At 46.2% G+C, this 19,530-nt stretch overlaps 1 protein-coding gene across 2 annotated transcripts in view; it reads left to right on the plus strand.

Annotated features, from left to right (window-relative positions):
• The window catches only part of GSTO2 (glutathione S-transferase omega 2), a 30,226-nt gene extending 23,005 nt beyond the window's left edge, over nt 1-7,221 (plus strand). For both annotated transcript variants that reach the window (XM_001138494.7, XM_063781172.1), the window contains 2 exons: nt 5,379-5,485; nt 6,931-7,221. In XM_001138494.7, coding sequence (XP_001138494.1) covers nt 5,379-5,485; nt 6,931-7,087 — 264 coding nt within the window. In that variant the 3' untranslated portion in view covers nt 7,088-7,221. The remainder of the gene's footprint in view (nt 1-5,378; nt 5,486-6,930) is intronic.
• The last annotated feature ends 12,309 nt before the right edge of the window (nt 7,222-19,530 follow it).

Here is a 19,530-nt window from a genome sequence, read left to right on the forward strand (position 1 = left end):
TTTTTTTTGTCTTTTGAGAGGGGGTCTTGCTGTCTTTGTTGCCCAGGCTGGAGGGCAGTGATGTGATCATAGCTCACTGCAGCCTCGAACTCCTGGGCACCACTACACCCAGCTAACTTTTTAATTTTTTGTAGACACGGTCTCACTATGTGCTCTAGGCTGGTCTCGAACTCCTGCCCTCAAGAGATCCTTCCACTTTGACCTTCCAAAGCACTGGGATTACAGGCGTAAGGCACAGTGTCTGACCACCAATATCTTTTTTTTTTTTTTTTTTTTTTTGAGACAGGATCTCACTCTGTCACCTAGGCTGGAGTGCAGTGGCGTGATCACTGCTCACTTCAGCCTCTACCTCCCAGGCTCAGGTGGTCCTCCCACCTCAGCCTCCCAAGTAGCTGGAACTGCAGGCACAGACCACGATGCCCAGTTAGTTTTTTTGTAGAGACAGGGTTTTGCTATGTTACCCACGCTGGTCTCGAACTCCTGGGTTCAAGCAATCTGTCCACCTCAGCCTCCCAAAGTGCTGGGATTACAGGCATGAGCCACCATGCCTGGCTGTATCTTTATATGTGATATATAATCAGGTGGGAGAACTCAACATGGAATTCTTTAAAAGGATGGATTGGATATTAACATAACTACTGCTAAGTGGATCTAGATCTAACACCCATTTTTCATTCCATTTCTGATGATAAAACACTTAAGAAAGACAAGACATTGGATGTTAAGTCTGTCAGTTTATTTTGCCTCTGCCTCTATCCTAAAATTTTTTCAGAGGGGTAAATGCAAGGGACTTGTTTTAAATTGAGTACAAGAAAGAACTATTTTAGTAAAGTTGCCTGAAGATCTGCTCATCAGTGGAATAAAACAGGAAGGAGAGAATTCTGATAAGCTCTTTCATAATGACTATGTTGGAATGTCTCATCCCTCTGTCAGTTGCTTTGGCTTGAGCTTCTGATTCAGAGAGCATGAAAGGGTGAGACTAAGGAGGAAATTCTTTTCACAGAGAAGCTCAGAGCCGAACCAATCCTTGGCTGTAGAGAAGGAGGAGCTTTCAGAGTTTGCTGGTTCCAAGCTTTTTTCTGTTACTTAAATTTAAAGCTGGAACAGAAGGTCAAGAAACAGGAAGGAAAACCGTATCAAGATATCAAGTCATGGTATTCTTTTTCATTCTTACAGAAAAGAATTCACAAGAGACTTGAGGAAGCTTTTTTATTTTTATTTTGTTTTGTTTATTTATTTATTTTAAGATGGGGTCTCACCCTGTTGCCCAGGTTGGTCTCAAACTTCTGGGCTCAAGTGATCTGCCCACTTCGGCCTCCCAAATTGCTGTGATTACAGGCATGAGCCACTGCGCCTGGCCAATTTTTTTTTTTTTTTTTTTTGCGACAAGGTCTTTCTCTAGAGTGCAGTGGCATGCTCACAGCTTAGTGCAGCCTTGACCTCCCAGCCTCAAGCGATCCTTCCACCTCAGCCTCCTTAGTAGCTAGGACTACAGGCATCACTAGGACTACAGGTGCCACCACCACGTCCAGCTAATTTTCGTATTGTTTGTAGAGACCGGGTTTCACCGTGTTTCTCAGGCTGGTCTCAAACTCCTTGGCTCAAGCAATTTAAGGAAGCTTTTCATTAGAGTCTAAAAATACATATTTGAAATTGAATGACACAGGGTTGACACTAGTCGGAGAATTAGGAAAATGTGATATGCATGTTAGTTCCAGTGCAAACCAGAGAGCCCGTTAACCTCCCTGGGACTGGGTTTCCTCCTCTGCACAGCAAGGCTCCCCTGTCCTTCCCCATGGGAGACAAGAATCACATCACCAGCATGTTTTCCTCTCCCCTTTGGCTGCCAGGAAACTCAAGAGTCAAATTCAAGGCTTTATTGAAGGAACTCTGCAGGACCCAGGACGTGATATCTTGATACTGTTTTCCTTCCTGGTTTTTGACCTTCTGTTCCAGCTTGTGTTTTCCCTGATTATAGCATTTTATTATTTTTCATATTTAGTATGTAGTGCACATTTTTACACTACACTTCTAATCCTTTGTGTAATGATCATGGTAGAAATAAATGGTGAAATGAGGAGGTCACACTTAGATGAGTTTCAGGAGTCCTTCCAGTCCCAATTTTCCAGGATTCTTAAGGGGAAAAAGTAATTTTACATGTCTGGAAGGTTCCAGGTTTGCACAGAAGGGAACTCTCCTATTGAGAGTCCTGAGGACTTCAGCAGACCTCCAGGGAGGCCTGTCCAGGATGTTCTCCTACGTCTGTAAAGGAGTGAGCACTTTGTGCTAGTTTAGGGAAAGACAGCTTTTCTGTTGGGATTTTAGACTTACCCTGCTTGAAATTGGTGGAAAAATACCTGTCTGGGATGGGGCTCAATAATCTGCAGCTGTATTAGGAAATGCAGATAGTTTTGATGTGGGTGGTTTCAAGACATATTTGGAAAATGTGAGGGAAATGTGTATGTGCATTTGCTGAGCGGGGGACTGGTGAAGGATCACTGATCCGTTTATTCCTAATGCTCATCTCAGCTTTTTATTGTGCCGAGTACCTTGATAAGGCTTGGGTTATTTTATGAGTGTTTATATATAAATTGATAGTGTCCATTAGATCATGTATATTTAGAGGCATGCTCCTACTTTGAGTAAATGGAAAGCTTTAGAGATATACACTAAATAAACATCAGTTACTAATTAAAAATTCCCTCATCACTTTACCAAAGGACCCACCATGGGTTCCATTAAATGTCTATTTATGGTTTGTTTTGACAAAGACTTTTCCAAGAACACCTCTGTTGTGTAAAGCAGAAGAGCTGTGTAGATGTTCCAGAGTCGCTTGGTGTAAATTTGGTTCTGATTTGTGCCATGAAGCCCAATAACAAACTGGAGGCACACATTTCAAAGCCAGTGGTGAGAATTTGAGTAATGATCATCTATTCCTGAACATAAAGTCTGGAGCCTTCTGGAATCCATAAAAATGGAATGATTTGTTCCTTTCCCCTCTAACCAAATTTTATTCATACCTGGCTATAAATAGCTTCTGTTTTGAGTTTTCACTGGTCAGACTCTGCTGTTTTAGTGCCATCCTGTTAGCTTCCTTGAACAAGGTAATGCCACCTAACATGTTTTTTCAGACTTCCAGGACAATGATCGGGGGACTTCTCCATGCCACACTGGGAGGTGTGAAGGCGTAGGCTTTAGGGCAACCCCTCTGAGAAGGGGTGGCAGGTGGAGGAGCCCATTGATCCTTTCTATCAGGGATGGATTTGCTTTCTGTGGGTGTCACCTTCAGGGGCCTGTGTTCCCACTCATCACAGGAGCTCACATTTACTCAGTGGGGCCAGAGTGTTCTTCATACATGGTGATTTTACTCCTCACCATAACCTCCGTGGTGCGTGCTAACATGACCACCATTTTGCAGATGAGAACATGGAGGCTTGCAGGGGAGGTAAGTTGCCCCGGGTTCCATGCTGAATCAGAGGTCAAGCTCAGCACACAGCACAGGACCAAGTCTGCTGGTTCCCAAGCTCACGTCCTTACCTACAACTCTGAATCACCCCACAGCAGAGTCAACAAGCTGGCCTGGCATGTGAAGAAGCAAGCCTGCGTGTCTCCTGGCTGCCAGTGCCTTCCCTGCCCCGGGACCCTAATCCACAGTTTGATTCTGGTCCTTTTGCCCTCTGTCCCTCGCCAGAACCCTGATATTTCCAGATGAAAACACGAGTATAGCTTATTTCCACAACTCACCTGGGCCCAGCAATCAAGATCTATAGCTATAGGGAAGTATTGAGTTGATTATGAGTTATATAGGTCAAAATGAGTAGCTTGCTTGATTGAAGCAGGTAATTCGTGCCATACTTTTCTCTTTGGGAAGACCTGTACCAACAATAACCTCTGTTAAACACTTTCACTTTTTTAAATTTGCAGGTACTTTTTTGGGGCTGTCTTTGGCTGCCTGTCTGTTGAGAGTTTGTTTTCTTTACAGTCCATCTGATTTACAGTCCATCCGGGTTGATTTGTCTCATTTGGGAATGAGAAATTTTATTTTAATGCATTAAGTAATAGTGTTGAGTGGCCAACAAATGTGAAGTTTGAAAAGCTCAAATGAAAAAAAAAGTGTGATAGAAACACAGAGTTGGGGGCCGGGTGCAGTGGCTCACACCTGTATTTCCGGCACTGTGGGAGGCCAAGACAGGAGGATCCCTTGAGCTCAGGAGTTTAAGACCCCTGGGCAACATGGCAAGACCCCAAGACCCCATCTCTACAAAAAAAAATGTAAAAATCAGCCAGGGGTAATCCCAGCTACTTGGGAGGCTGAGGTGAAAGGATTGCTTGAGCCCGGGAGGTTGAGGCTGCAGTGAGCTGTGATTGATCTACTGGACTCCAGCCTGAGTGACAGAGCAAGACCCTATCTAAAAAAAAAACCAAAAAAAACAGAAAAGAAGAAGAAGAACACAGGTTGGAATTTGAGGGGGCCTGTTAAATAGGATGCTCTTTCCTGCCTTAGTTTTGAATTAACTGAGAAGATAAAATAATAAGGCATGGAGATTAGAGCATCCCCTTTCTTTTTTTCTTTTTCTTTTCTTTTTTCTTTTTTTTCTTTTTTACTTTTTGCTCTTCTTGGCCAGGCTGGAGTGCAATGGCACAATCTTGGCTCACCACAACCTCCGCCTCGCGGGTTCAAGCAATTCTCTTGCCTCAGCCTCCCCAGTAGCTGGGGTTACAGCCATGTGCCACCATGCCCAGCTAATTTTGTATTTTCAGTAGAGACAGGGTTTCTCCATGTTGGTCAGGCTGGTCTCGAACTCCCCACCTCAGGTAATCCACCCACCTCGGCCTCCCAAAGTGCTGGGAATACAGGCATGAGCCACCAGGCCCGGCAGCATCCCCTTTCTTATTGATAAAGCAGATCTTGGAGAATGGGAGATCCTAAGTGGGGTTCCTAATGCTAGCCTTCAACATCAGGCTGAGGCTCACCTTGTCTTCAAGTAATGGGCAGTGCTGGCCTGAGGGGGAGCCTCCTCTGTCCAGGGCTCAGCTTATCCTTGGAAGGCTTAGCACATGGAGGAGCTGCTCCAGGCTAAGAGGGAGGGACTGGGGTACTCTGTAGAGGTTGTTCTTCCAGTTTCTTCAATCAGATGAGCCACACTGTCACTCTAGTGTTGAAAGGAGGGAAGGGACAGAGGTGGCCAGGAGTGTGACCCTAAAAGAGGCAGAGGAGACCTCAGAGAAAGAGAAGAAGCATTCTCCTAACCAGAGGGAGAAGGAGAGAGGCCTCAGTTCTCCCTCTCTGGGAATTAATTTGAGATTTACATTTAGTGTCTATAAACATGTCAGCAGATATATAAACTTATTTGCTTTTGCTTTGTTTCCATTTTTAGATTCTTGAGTATCAGAACACCACCTTCTTTGGTGGAACCTGTATATCCATGATTGATTACCTCCTCTGGCCCTGGTTTGAGCGGCTGGATGTGTATGGGATACTGGAGTAAGACATTTGACCTTGTGGTGGTAAATTCCCGGAGTCACACTGAGTAACAATGGTTAAGATGGTCTGCATGCCCCCTGTAGACATGTTTCAGGATGTCTGTGAAGTGAATCAGGTTTCTAAACCGCAGTGTGTGCTTCCTTGTTAAAAACATATGTGCTTTTCCACTGCTAACTTCAGACCAACACTTTGCCCACATTTCTGCAGATAAGACCCCTAGTCCAGGAGCCTCCCGCAGACTTCAGAGCCTGCTGTCCTCACCAGCGCCCCCACATGGCCGGTCTGAGAGCAAGTGGAGAGTCACAGTCACAGTCACAGTGCCCAACGCCTCCACCTGGTCCTGACGGGTCCCCAGTGGACACCATATAACCTTAGTCATGTCTCATTGCCCGGAGGAATCTTCCCCCAGATAGGAATAACCTTATAAAAAAGATTTGTGTAGTAATATATGCTGGATATTGGAACATACAAACAAAATGGCAGTGACACACTATGGAAGTATGGAAGTGCAGGGACATTAAAGGAGAAGAAATAGCTGTGTAGGCTCCTGGGCAGAACAGTGCTGTGTTACTTCAAAGCTCAGTGAAGCTGGACGTGTGCGGACGTCCACCCTAATCCAAGCCACCCTCATGGTGGGTGCTGGACATTTCTGGCACTTGGAAATCCGGCCCTGCTGAAGCAGAACTGTGTGTCTGCACCTTCATAACCCGTGGGCTGGAGCCCAACCAGCCACTGTCTCCTGCACTTCCGACTTCAGCTCTCTTTGTCAGGATATTTAAAACTCAATATCAAACATAAAATTTACAAAAGGCTGTATCCTCTGAAGACAGAGCATGGAGTCACAGGTTAGGAAACCTCACTTCTAGTCCTGGATTCCTGACAACCCACTCATATTATCTTCAGCTTATTGCTTTATAAACCCCAGAACTAAATATCCTGGTCGAGCTTTGAAAGAGCCCTGTTGGCTCCATGACTTCAAGGTTTCATCCTTGTTTTATTCATTTAAAAAATGTTTTGGAAATTATTTGTCTTTATTTTTTTATATCTCCTAAAGTAAAATCTGAGAATGACCCAAGAATATTTGTTTCAGAGGCTTGTCTTTTTGTTGGCAAGCAGTGAAGCACATGTAAGTTTCTCAAGCTTTAAAATATATATATATTAAAAAACAGAACAAAAAAAATGAAGCACAGACATGTTATTTTCCCAGAGCCATCAGTCCAAAGTATTTCACTGTATTATTAGAAGCAACAACTTCTAAACATTCAACTATTCCAAAAATAAGATTTTCCTCCAGTAAGTTATCATTCTCACTTGATAATAAGATAACTAAGATAACTCCCCAAATAAACTCATTCTTCATATCTTGCAAATCTAAAAAGCAACGTACATCCCCTTTCCTGATGCCTCCCCCTGCACTGTGCTGATGCTTCTTTCCTGTCTTGCAGCTGTGTGAGCCACACGCCAGCCCTGCGGCTCTGGATATCAGCCATGAAGTGGGACCCCACAGTCTGTGCTCTTCTCATGGATAAGAGCATTTTCCAGGGCTTCTTGAATCTCTATTTTCAGAACAACCCTAATGCCTTTGACTTTGGGCTGTGCTGAGTCTCACTGTCCACCCCTTCGCCGTCCAGAATTCCCCAGCTTGTTGGGAGTCTACATCACGGCCTGTCTTGGGAACCAATCCGTCTCTCTTTCTTTTCTTTGAAGTTCCCAATAAAATGAAAACAGGAAATGTATTCTTCTGATAATCATTTGTCTGACTCCTCTAGCCTGTAGCTGCTGCTACTGCTGCTTTTTTTTTTTTTTTTTTTTGAGACAAGATCTTGCTTCGTTACTCAGGCTGGAGTGTGGTGGGACAGTCACGGCTCACTGCAGCCTTGAACTCCTGGGCTCAGTTGATTCTCCCGCCTCAGCCTCCTGAGAAGCTAGGACTACAGGTATGTGTCACCACGCCCAGCTAATTTTTAAAAAAATGTTGTTGAGACAGAGTCTCACTATGTTGCTCAGGCTGGTCTCCATCTCCTGGCTGCAAGCCATCCACCCAACTTGGTCTCCAAAGTGTTGAGATTACAGGCATGAGCCACCTGGCCTGCCTAGCCTGTAGCTTCTAACTATTTTCTAGAAAGTGCCTGGTGCTAATGTCAGAACACATTTTGGGAGCCTGTGTGCCTCCTAACTCCTTGGCCTTCAGCCTAGTTTGATCTCCAGATTATTGGTGCAGATGCTGATGCTGAGGTTCAGGGTCAACCTATGACTGATGCTTGTCACTACAGAATGGCACCCTCCAAAGACCTCCCTGGTGAAAGCTTAAGAAGAGGGAGAAGGAAGAAGAAAACACTCCAAGCCTAAATACCTTCCATTTGGCAAATGAATGTCGCTGTCCACGTGGGCGAGTATGAGTATAATTCTCCAAACTTTGGCCATGGGCCTGGAGACACCGAGGGTCTTGTGACTGGAAAGAATTCCAAAGCAGGAAATGAAACACCGGTTTATCACCCAGGACTAACTACGTCAGAATTTCACTGGTGCTGTCAGGGCTCAGGATATCTCACAAAATGTTCTATAGCCGGCATCCTGCCTTAAAAAAATACACACGCCCCAAACCCAGCCACAAGCAAAGGTCATTCCGTTGGATTTGCGTCACACTCTCTTCCAATTCATCTCAACAAATGCCTCTGGTTACCTGTTGTGTACCAAGCCCAGGGGCACACTGGGGATAAAGTTGAAAAAGACATTGGCTCTGTCCCTGGGAGCCCCCATCTCTCCACTTATCTTGGTTGAGGTTTTAAACCTAGCGCTTTGGAGCTGCTTGTCTGTTGTAGGGATGCTTGTCTCTGATGTGGCCCCTCTGCCAGCTTCGCCAGGCAGTACCACCCCACTGAAGACAGCAAAGAGCTGAGGATGGCTGGTGCCAACAGGTCCCTTGGGCTGGGAGCATCTACTGCCTGCACTATGGGAGGGGGACCAAGTTTGTCCAATGCCGTTTCATCTCAGTGTCTGAGGATCAGCCTGTGATCATTTCAGCTTTGCTCATGCTGGATCCTTTCCCATCCTCCTTGCTGTGCTGAGACACCAGGCAGCAACAGGAGCGATGTTTTGCCTTGTCTGTGCTCCCTAAGGAGCTGTCTGCCGCCTCTGCCTCTGAGACAGCCCAAATCAGACCTCTCTCCCCACGTCTCAGTCTGGCCCTGCCATCTGCTGGCTCTGGGTATATTTTGACCCATGTAAATAGTTACCAGGTGTTACTCTGTGCCAGCTGGACAGAAACAAGCCTGCTTGGTGAGGTGGCCAGAACTTCCAGAAGAGGCACCGCATGACAGGGGCAGTCTGCCGCACCATCTGCTCCGGATGTGGAGCCCTGTTGCCATGGCACCCTAGTTAATGCTGAGTGAGGTCTGTGAATCACCGTTTTCCTGGGATCTTTGCTCCAAGAAGAGGGGAATCTTCTCCTGTGGCCTCTCATAGGACTTAGGAGATTGATCAGCCTTTTGCCGGTACAAATCCTGCATGCTAGTGAGTGCTTGTCATAAGACCAAAGTTACCACTGATGCAACAGGAAATGGCATGCTTCTGGCTCACCAAAATGAAGGTGTTCTCTTTTGGGGCTCCGCACACTAATTTAGAAAGCTTGAAGAACCAGGAATTATAGAATGGAGAAAAGCACTCATGGGGGAGGTTTGCAGCCTGGTGGCCTATAGCCCAGTTTGGGATTTGAGTGCCTCTTGGCCAGGCATGCTCCCTGCTGTTTACCAGGGTCCTGGTCACCTGCACATCCTTACACTTCCTCCATCTCGCTTCTTTGTCACTTGTCTGACCCACAGAGAAAACTGAGTTGTCAATCTTTGAATAAAACTAGAAGGATGTGGCCTGGAGAAAAGAGGGAAGGAGGTAATTAAATAATGCTCCATGAAGAACTTTTAAAATATGCTTCTTAATTAATACATGTGAAAAGAATACATATGGGTTAAAAATACAATAATGTAAAAGAATAGAAAATCTTCCATTATCTTATGTCCTAGAGATAACCACTTTTAGTAATTGCTGTCTACCTTTTTTTTTCCCTTTTCTTTTAAATAATAGAGATGGGGTTTCGCTATGTTGACCAGGCTGGTCTTGAACTCCTGGCTTCAAGTGATCCTCCCATCTCGGCCTCCCAAAGTGCTGGGATTATAGGTCTGAGTCATCATGCCTGGTGGGTGTCTATCTTATAAAAAGCACTAAACTTAAGGATTTAAAGGTGAGAGCCTGTATTGGGCCATTCTCATGGTGCTATAAAGAACTGCCCAAGACTGAGTAATTTATAAAGGAAAGAGGTTTAATTGACTCACAATTCCACATGGCTGGGGAAGCCTCAGGAAACTTTCAATCATGGTGGAAGGGGAAGCAAACATGTCCTTCTGCACAAGGTGGCAGAAGAGAGAAGTACAGAGCCAAAGAGGGAAAAACTGCTTATAAAACCATTAGATCTCATGAGAACTCACTCACTGTCATGAGAAAAGCATAGGGAAAACACTCCCACAATCGAATCACCTCCCTTGAGGTCCCTCCCCCAACATGTGGGGATTATAATTCAGATTAAAATTGAAGATGAGATTTTAGGTGGAGCACAGCCAAACCATATCAGAGCCATTCTCTATCTTTTGCAGATTGGAAAAATAAAAAAATTAGTTTAAACCACAGCATTTAAAAGAAATCGTCATAGATGATGTTAACATCGGAATGGAGGTTGTGCGGAGTTCCCCTCCTTGGAGGTTCTGAGCTACAGCCTAGCCTGGACTCAGTCCAGTTACAATCTAACATGGCTAGGGGGAGGAGGGAGCATGATGGGGCAGGGCTTGTGTGGCTGGGACAGCTGGCTATGGTCGTGGTGCTGGTGACTAAATGGTACTTGAAATTTCTTTTAGATCTAAAATTCTGTGATATGGTTTGGATCTGAGACCCCACCAAATTTCGTGTTGAAATGTAATCCCCAATGCTGGTGGGAGGTGATTGGACCATGGGGGTGGATTTCTCATGAATGGTTTAGCACCATTCTCTTGGTGCTGTTCTCATGATAGTGAGTAGTTCTCATGAGTTCTGGTTGTTTAAAAGTGTGCAGCATCTCCCTGACCCCTCTTGCTCCAGCTCCCACCATGGGAGATGCCTCGCTCTCCCTTTGCTTTTTGCCATGAGAGGAAGCTTCCTCTCATGTAGCAGAATTCTACATTCTCTGTAGTAGAATCAGAATCTACTACACTTCTCATACAGCCTGCAGAACCATGAGCCAATTAAACCTCTTTTTAAAAACACTTTTATTTTAAGTTCAGGGGTACATGTGCAGGATGTGCAGGTTCGTTCCATAGGTAAACATGCGTCATGGGGTTTGTTATACAGATTATTTCATCACCTAGATATTAAGTCTAGTATCCATTAGTCATTTTTCCTGAACCTCTCCCTCCTCCCACCCTGCACCCTCTGATAGGCCTCAGTGTGTATTGTTACCCTCCACATGTCCATGTGTTCTCATCATTTATCTCCCACTTATAAGTGAGAACATGCAGTTTTTGTAAACCTGTTTTCTTTATCAATTACCTAGTCTCAGGTGTTTCTTTTTAGCATGTGAGAACAGACTAATACAGAAAATTGGTACTGAGGAGTGGGGCATTGCTGTAAAGATGCCTGAAAATGTGCAAATGACTTTGGAACTGGGTAATGGGCAGAGGCTGGAAGAGTGTGGAGGGCTCCAAGGAAGACAGGAAGATGAGGGAAAGTTTAGAATTTCCTAGAGACTGGTTGTATGGTTGTGACCAAAATGCCAGTAGTGATATGGACAGTGAAGGCCAGGCTGAGGAGGTGATGGAAATGAGGAACTTACTGGGAACTGGAGCAAAGGTCGCTTTTGTTATGCTTTAGCAAAGAACTTGGCTGCATTGTGCTCCTGGACTAGGGACCTGTGGAACTTTGAACTTGAGAGTGATGATTTTAGGGTATCTGGCAGAAAAAATTTCTAAGCAGCAAAGCATTCAAGATGTGCCCTGGCTGCTTTCAACAACCTATGCTTATATTTGTGAGCAAAGAAATTATGTTAAGTTGGAACTTATATTTACAGGGGAAGCAGAGCATAAAAGTTTGGAGAATTTGCAGCCAGCTATGTGGTAGAAAAGAAGAGCCCATTTTCAGGGAAGGAATTCAAGCAGGCTGCAGAAATTTGCATAAGTAAAAAGGAGCCAAGTGCTAATGGCCAAGAAAATGGGGAAAAGGCCTTGAAGGCATTTCAGAGACCTCTGTGGCAGCCCCTCCCATCACAGACTCAGAGGCCTAGGAGGACAGAATGACTCTGAGTATTAAAGTAGATTTAATCTAAATCATAAAGTACAAGCTAGAGCAATCCCTCCAGTGCTGCAGAAACTGCCTGCATGTGGCTCCCACATTGTTCCTTGGAGCTTTGGTGGTGGTAGGGGTGGCAGGGGCAGGTGTTATGTTTCTTGATTTCTCACCTTCAGGTCTCCTTACCCATGTTTCCTTTGTCAGAGTCACTGGCCTTGATGGAGGGGAGACTGGGTTACTCTGAGTTGAGAACCAAGCTTGACTGCTCTGTGGTTTATATCAGCCTAGCTTGGTTTGTTTTCTGAAGTCTTCACAAATAACCAAATATCCAGCCCAGTGCAGTTCTCAATGAGTAGTCTCCAGTTCCCATCCCCCACCACACACACACATCAAACACTGTGCCCACCTGGGAGATCCATTTCCATTTATCTTCTTCTTTGAGTGCCTGGAAGGCTGAACATTTGATCTTTTCAAACATTTTGCTCTCATCTGGCCTGTTAGCGCTCTTGAGCCTTTGAAAATGCCATTTCCTCTACATACTATTCTTCCTCAGAGCAGCCCTCTGCTTTTTTTTCCAACCAGTCTTTTCTCTTGCAAAGTTCAGATCAAAATTCTTTATGTAAAGAGAAGTGGTGTGCCATAGGGGTTACAAACAGGGCTTCTAGGTTAGCACTGGGATCAAATTCTGACTTTGCAACTTAACTTTCTTGAGTAAGTTGCTATACCTCTATTAGCCTCAGTTTCTTATCTGTAAAATGGGACGGCTAAGTACCTATTTCATTGGGCTGTTGAATAATGATGGTCTCATCTATGCAAGGGCTTAGTACCAGCTGGGTGAAACTCAGTGAATGGCAGGCAACCCTATTATGACTAGGCTTCTGCCAATGATCAGACTTGAACCCTGTGCTCATCCCCCCATCACTTTGTGGAACTAGATGTCCTACGTTGCACATGGCTTGATTCATGGTTTGGAGTTGTTTTCTGGTTGTTTCCTGTGTGCAGGTTTAATCTCAACCTGTGATCCCTTGAAAGCTGCAATTTTATCCCTCCCCATCCTCCTCCCTCTCACCCCAAGGCCAAGTTTAATACTGTGCATTCTGAAATCTTGCAATGTTGTTGATGATGTAAAATAAATATTCTCTCCCGTGTTTCTGAAGAATACTCAGAATCTCACTACTCTCTGTTAAAGAAAAGAATCATTCACTGACACTTGTTTAAAGCATGTGAAGGAAGACTTACTCATAACCATCACGATAGGTATAGGGGCCGCTGCAATGAGACTTTTGCAGCTGGGGAGGGAGATTGGGCTCAACTCTGAGTACAAGATGAACAAGTGGGTATTTATAGCCCAGAAGTAAAGCGGAGGTCAGTGGATTGAAAATCACTCGGAGGAAACGTCAGGGATAAGGAGGATTCTAGCTAAACTGACCTAACAGGATTCTTGCTGAAGACAGGCCAGGATGATCAGACATCACCAGAGGGCTGGCGGAGGACGAGGGACTTGATCAGATATCAAGGATGATCTGATATTGAGGTGGGGGAGTTCTTTTGCCAAACTAACTTAGCAGGGTTCTTTGCTAACACAATTTTACAAGGACACGCACAGATGAACCTAGGAGGAGGTTCAGGAGCCTGACTAAAGTTTGGTCAAGCAGAGAATCTTTGTCTCCTCTTGGAGCAGGTTATCTCTTTCCGAGGGTTAAAATGTGAGGGATTTGAAATGCCTGCAGGCCTGCCCAGTTACCAATCAGCTTGGATGCTGAATGGAAAACTAAAGCACACCAGTACCATGCTGCGCATAGACAGGATGGTTACACATGTGCTCCAGGGACAAGAACTGTGCAATACTCTGCGCTGCCATTTCCTCCCAAGGATTCCTGCCATGCCCAGGAATCCCCTTGCAGACAGCAAGGGTCTCCGGCCTACTTTGTCATTAGCAGACAGCCCCCTCCAGAGGGAGCAGTTGAGCAGCAAGAGTCAGCTCCCTGCTATAGAAGCCAATACGAAGAGCCATTTCCAGTCCTGTCCTGGGGCTGAGATGGACAAAGCAATGGAGGTAGTAGTTGCTTAGTGATGACGCTGCCCCCCAGGGAACCCTGAGTAGGGGCAGCCTCTGTTCCAGCATCACAGGACTGGGGCAGGGAGGTGGGAGGATGACTGTTAGCAGGAACAGCTGTTGCTAAATCTGGGCGTATTCAGGTTACGCTCACAGGTGAAGAATATCTCTCAAAGGGTGTGTGCGTGTGTGTGTGCGTGCGCACGTGTGCATGCGCATGTGCAGCACACGCACGCTTTGTGCCTTTCTGCCATAAGAGGAGGGTATCAGGATGAATAATGAGGAGCTGTATAAAGGTAAGGGCGGGAGGTATTTTAAGTATTTCACTTAATGGTTTTTGGCCATTTATTTGCTAAACAGAAAGACCCTCTTTGGGGACTTTATCTGAGACACTGTCCCAGGTGATCTGATAGCAGCAGGGAGGTGGAGAGATGGGGACACACAGACATCCCAGGTACGGTGGCAGCAAGGGCAGCTTATCCTGGAAGCAAGGGGAAGAGTTAGCTGAGGAAACTGCAGGAAGCCCTAACCAGAAACTTGGGCTTCAGACTTGGGTTTTGGAGGAGGGAATGTAGGGTAGGTTCAGAACAATAGTAAATCTTCCGTTTTTTGAGCACTTACGATATGCTAGGTACCTTAGATATACTACTAATACCTCCAAACCTTATGAGGTAAGTGCCAATCACTCCCGTTTTATAGATCAGTAAACCGAGATTTAGAGGTGGAGTCGCTTGCCCAGGTGTTACATAGCTAGTGATGAGCAGAGCTGACGTTTGCTTGCGGGAGGCTGACTCTGGAGCCTGTGCGCTTAACCTCTGCCCTGCTCGGCCTCCCCACTACTAGCACTACCTCACCTCCTGCCCTTGCTGCCTTCCTCTTCTGCTTTCCCTCCTGGACTGGGAGCTCTCTCAAGGTAGGAATAGTGTCCCACTTGACTTTGTTTTCCTGGTGCTTGGCACAGTGCCTTGTGTATAGTAGTGATGAATGACTGAGCAAATGGAAGGATGGATGGATGGATGGATGGATGGATGATGTAGAAACCCAGGCCACTTCCAGGAGCTCATCATGAGGCCGCTATTATAGCTGTTTCCCCACTTTGCTGTCTAGAAGAGGTAGCTGCTTCTCTGGAGCCATGGGGATGCCCTGCCTTGTACTCTCTCTGGCTCTGTTGTTGCTATGGCAACTGCAGGTCTAGGCTCTGGCTGTCCTGCAGAGGGACGAGGAGAACAGAGGGGTCAGAAGGGCAGAGGCAAGAGACCCCTTCTGTTCCCCTAAACAGGGGGCATGCCCCAGACCCCTCCTGTGAGGTGCACAAACATTTTCTGAGCACCTGGCCAGTGTCTGGCCCTAAGGGAGGTGTGTGAGGGAACCCCCAGGGAAGACAGACCCCCATGTGGGAGGAGGCACTCCCGTGTGGAGGGACAGCTCACACTGCTGGGGGAACCAGGCAGTAGGAGTTGGGCTGTAAGGAGCCCTCCTCAGAGCAAGGGGAAGAATCTCCGCAGTTTTTGTTGTTGAGTTTATTTGTCAGGCCCGAAGCTAAGTGCATCACACACGTTCCTTCATTTAACCTTCTTAATGGCTCTACGAGGTGGGCAGTATTATTGCTGTTTCACAGTTGAAGAAACTGAGGCACACCCAAGGCTCTTAAAAATGGTGAGACTTGCTGAGCTAGGACATGGCATAGCAGAGATTGGACACAGAGCCCACACTCTTAGTCCCTGTGCTGTTTATAGTGAGGCTCTCAGTCTCCTTGGCCTTAGCACCAGCTTTGTCACGAAGGCTGGAACCTCGTGGGCAGGACCTTGCATAGGCCTCCATATTGAGAGGGTATATGGAGAGAGGGCAGGGGACCTGCTCTTGTTTCTCTCTGGATTTAAACGTTCAGGCTGAGCAACCTTGCAGCTTAGTGTGGCATCTTGTGTTGCTCTGGATGTATGGAGCTTGTGCAGCTTCCCTGCCTGGCCAGAAGCCCTCTCCATAGATTTGTTTCCTCTTTGTGGCATTTTGTCCCTATGGAGAGGGCTTCTTAGAAACTGCACTGGGCAAAGCTGTGGATATCCAGAGGGCTGAACACCACTGACCTTCTCCCTGGCCCTGAATCTGGCTCTACATACAGCACCTGCTCTAGTCTCACTTGGCTCTGATTCCTGGGGTGGGAGTACGTGGGGTATGTATGGGCTGACTCACTGTCCTTGGCTGGGAGAACTGGCGGCTGACCCATAGCTTCCAGACCCTTGGGGGGCTGATTCAGCACTAGCCATGCCTTTTGGAAGAGATGCAAGGCCATCGTCCCAGGAGACCTTTGGTCTAACATAGCCCGGTCCTTTCTTCAGGAAGAAAGCCTTCTTCGTGGCAGCAAGGCTGTGGGGGCTATGGGCGTCATCTCTGGGCAGTTGGGAAGATAGCCAAGGGCAGCTAATGGGAAGAAATGGGGTGTGGGTCTTTGCTATTTCTACTTTAAATAAAGTTGCTCCAAAAGAAACCTAAAATATCACTGACCTGTGGGTTTGAAAGAAACAGATGGGACGAAACTCTTCCAGACTCCCTAACCCACCGCTGTGCTACAACTCTCACTTCACACTTTTGAGGCCCACCTATTCCCATCAAGAAGAAATGTCTTTGAACATCTCTGAGGTTTATGTGGTTCCCTCTTTCTGAAAGATAATTTGTTGTTGACAGTTTTATTTTCTGGTTTCTTTGTGGGGCTGTAGAGAAACATCAAAGGGTGGAAAATGCCATTTTTACCTGTAAAGGAGGGCCCCACATTGTGCAGGAGGAAATAAACCAGACACGGGCTCAGATGAATGGAGTGAGTACAAGCATTTGAGAGACAGAACAATTACGTGGATTTGATTTTCTTTGGGGAGGCTCTTCACAGTTTCCCATCTGTAAGGGAGCAAAAGAGGTTACAGCTGAAACTCAAAGCTGATCTGTTTTCACATTCCGCTCATGCGGGCTTCAGAGCCACACAATTTCACTTTCAATTACTTACCACACTTCATTGATCTCTGACTTACTTTGCAGCCATTGGTAGTCTTCCTATTAGACCCAGTTCCTTGGGGACAGAGCCCCCATCTTATACTTTTGTTCCCCACATAGAGCCGGACCCAGGCAGATCACATGCTCTTGCTCAGTACTTGGTCAAACACCTTTTCCTCACTGTTGATTCAAAATTTATTCAATGATGATTGACTAAATCCCAGGCAATGGTTATTTTTATAATAAGATGCTGGTGGTGAATCCACATACAGCAAGTACAGAATATGGAGATTACTGGGAGAGGAAGGATCATTTCAAAACAGGATTTGTGCACAGAGACGTTCACTAGAGTGTTGTTTATAACAGCAAAAAGTGGAGACAACTTAAGTGTTCCTCAGTAGGGAAAGTTGGGTAAATTATGGTACATGCATACAGACAGTGAGATAGTAAGCAGCCATATGTATATATATATTTTTTGTTTGTTTGTTTGTTTTTTTTGAGACAGGGTCTTACTCACTCTGTCACCCACGCTGGAGTGCAGTGGAGTGATCACGGCTCGCTGCAGCCTCTGCCTCCCAGGCACAAGCAATCCTCCCATCCCAGCCTCCTGAGTAGCTGGGATTAGAGGTACATGCCACCATGTCTGGCTAATTTATATATTTTTTGTAGAGACAAGGTTTGCCATGTTGCCCAGGCTGGTCTCAAACTCCTGGGCTCAAGCGATTTTCCTGCCTTGGCCTCCCAAAGTGCTGGGATTATAGGTGTGAGCTAATGTACTCGGCCAGTAAGCAGCTAGTTTAAAGAATAAGGTAGAGCCAAATGTTCAAAAAGATAACCAAGAAGAATTAGTCGGTATGATGCCATTTATGTAAAAAAGGACTAAAAGGATGCATATATATATACATACATGTGACACATACACAGAAAAATTTTGGAAGGATACACCAAAAACTTCATATTGGTTATCTCTGGGGAGTGGACTAAGAAGTCAGAAGTGGGACTGTTAGTCTGTTACTTAATTTTCCTGTTAGTACTTGAATTTTAAAATTATGACTGTATTATTGCTTTTATGTTTATTTTTTAAACAACAAACTAGTTAAACAAGCAAGCTATTTTTGGATGGCAATGAGAAAAGTTAACTCTAAAAGATGCCCTTCCCAGGGACAGGGGTGGGGCAAGGCAGAGTGGGGCGGAGAGGGAGGGCCCTGTTGAAGGCACACATTGCCCTTCACTCTGTGACTCTTGGCTCTCTCTGCTTTCGGTCGCTGGCCAAACCAAACAGCCTTCCAGCTCTGTCCCGTGAGGTGGAGATGAGATGGACCACGAAAATGTTCTGAATCACAGCCTTGGGGTGGCTTGAGTTAGGGCGTCCTGGACATTCACCAACCACTGCCAGCTGCCACCAACCCTGCTCAGGAAGCCGGCCATGTACCCTACAGCACAGGACATGGATGGCACTGATCACATAGATAAGGACTCCTTAGTTTGGGGGTGAATCAAGTTACTGTCTCACTCAAAGCCCGCCAATGGCCCACCTCTGCTTGTTGTGAGGTCCAAATTTACCTTGTATTAGCATTCAAGGCTTTGCATGGTTCAGCCCCACTCTTATCTTTTCAACCTCATTTGCTACGACTTCTCAGTATATGCCAACATATACACCAGGACTGCCTGGGTTGGAATCTGGGCTGTGCTACTTACCACTCTGACAGTAGGTAAGTCACTTGCCCCTTCAGTGCCTGTTTCCTTATCTGGAAAGTGGGGAGGATAATAGCACCTACATCATAGGACTGACATGGAACTGTGTGCATTAACAAATGTGTGTGCGGAACGGTGCCTGCCATACAGTAGGTGCTTCCCACCCTCACTCCATGCTTCTGGCTGGAATGTCTTTCCTGGCCACAGTCCTGGTCATTTTTCAGAGTCTCTATCTGGCAGCGCCCCACCATGAGGCCTTTCCTAATCAGCCCAGGTACCAGTGGTTCTTGGACATCCAGAATCACGTGGGGAACTTGGTGAAGTGCAGATTCTTCTACCTAACTTCTCAGGATCCCACTGGAGTCTGTGACATGGCCCAGGAAGCTGCCCCCAGGTGACACCTGTATGTGTAGTGCAGGGTCACACTTGGAATAGCTCAGTACTTGGAAGGCCACCTTCTGCTGCCTCTCCTAGGGAACAGGCTTGGTCCTATTCATTTTCCCATCTTCCACAGTGTCTCATGCACGTTAGGCTCCTGACAAATGCTTGTGGACTATTCATGACCTGCTTGGGAGAAGGGCTCACCATCTTTGCCTTCCCATCCTCTCTCTGAGGCTTACGGCACTAGCGTGAATGTGGGTGCCCTCATGAGAAGCTTGTGGTGTAGCTGATGCCACTTAGACCACAGATTCCAAGCAGGCCCACTGGCTTTTCCCAGGTCTATCTATCTTCCAAGAGATCTGTAGGGAAAGTAGTCCACTTGGGTTTTCTTTAACTTTCCATTAAGAAAGAAAGTGAGAGGGCTTCCTCAGCTAGGGGTACCATCAGTCACTTGGGGGAAATCTTTAAAAATCGAGCCTAGCCTGACCACTCCAGACTGGATTCTGAGCACCATGTAGGTTCAAGGCGGGGTCGGGGCAATGGATCAGGTTGTCTGGGTGATTCGGATGACACCCTTGATGATGAACCAGAGCTCCACCCCCAGGTTCTCAACGGGGGCTGTGCT

Source organism: Pan troglodytes, chromosome 8 (genome assembly GCF_028858775.2).
Source record: "Pan troglodytes isolate AG18354 chromosome 8, NHGRI_mPanTro3-v2.0_pri, whole genome shotgun sequence".
NCBI lineage: Eukaryota > Metazoa > Chordata > Mammalia > Primates > Hominidae > Pan > Pan troglodytes.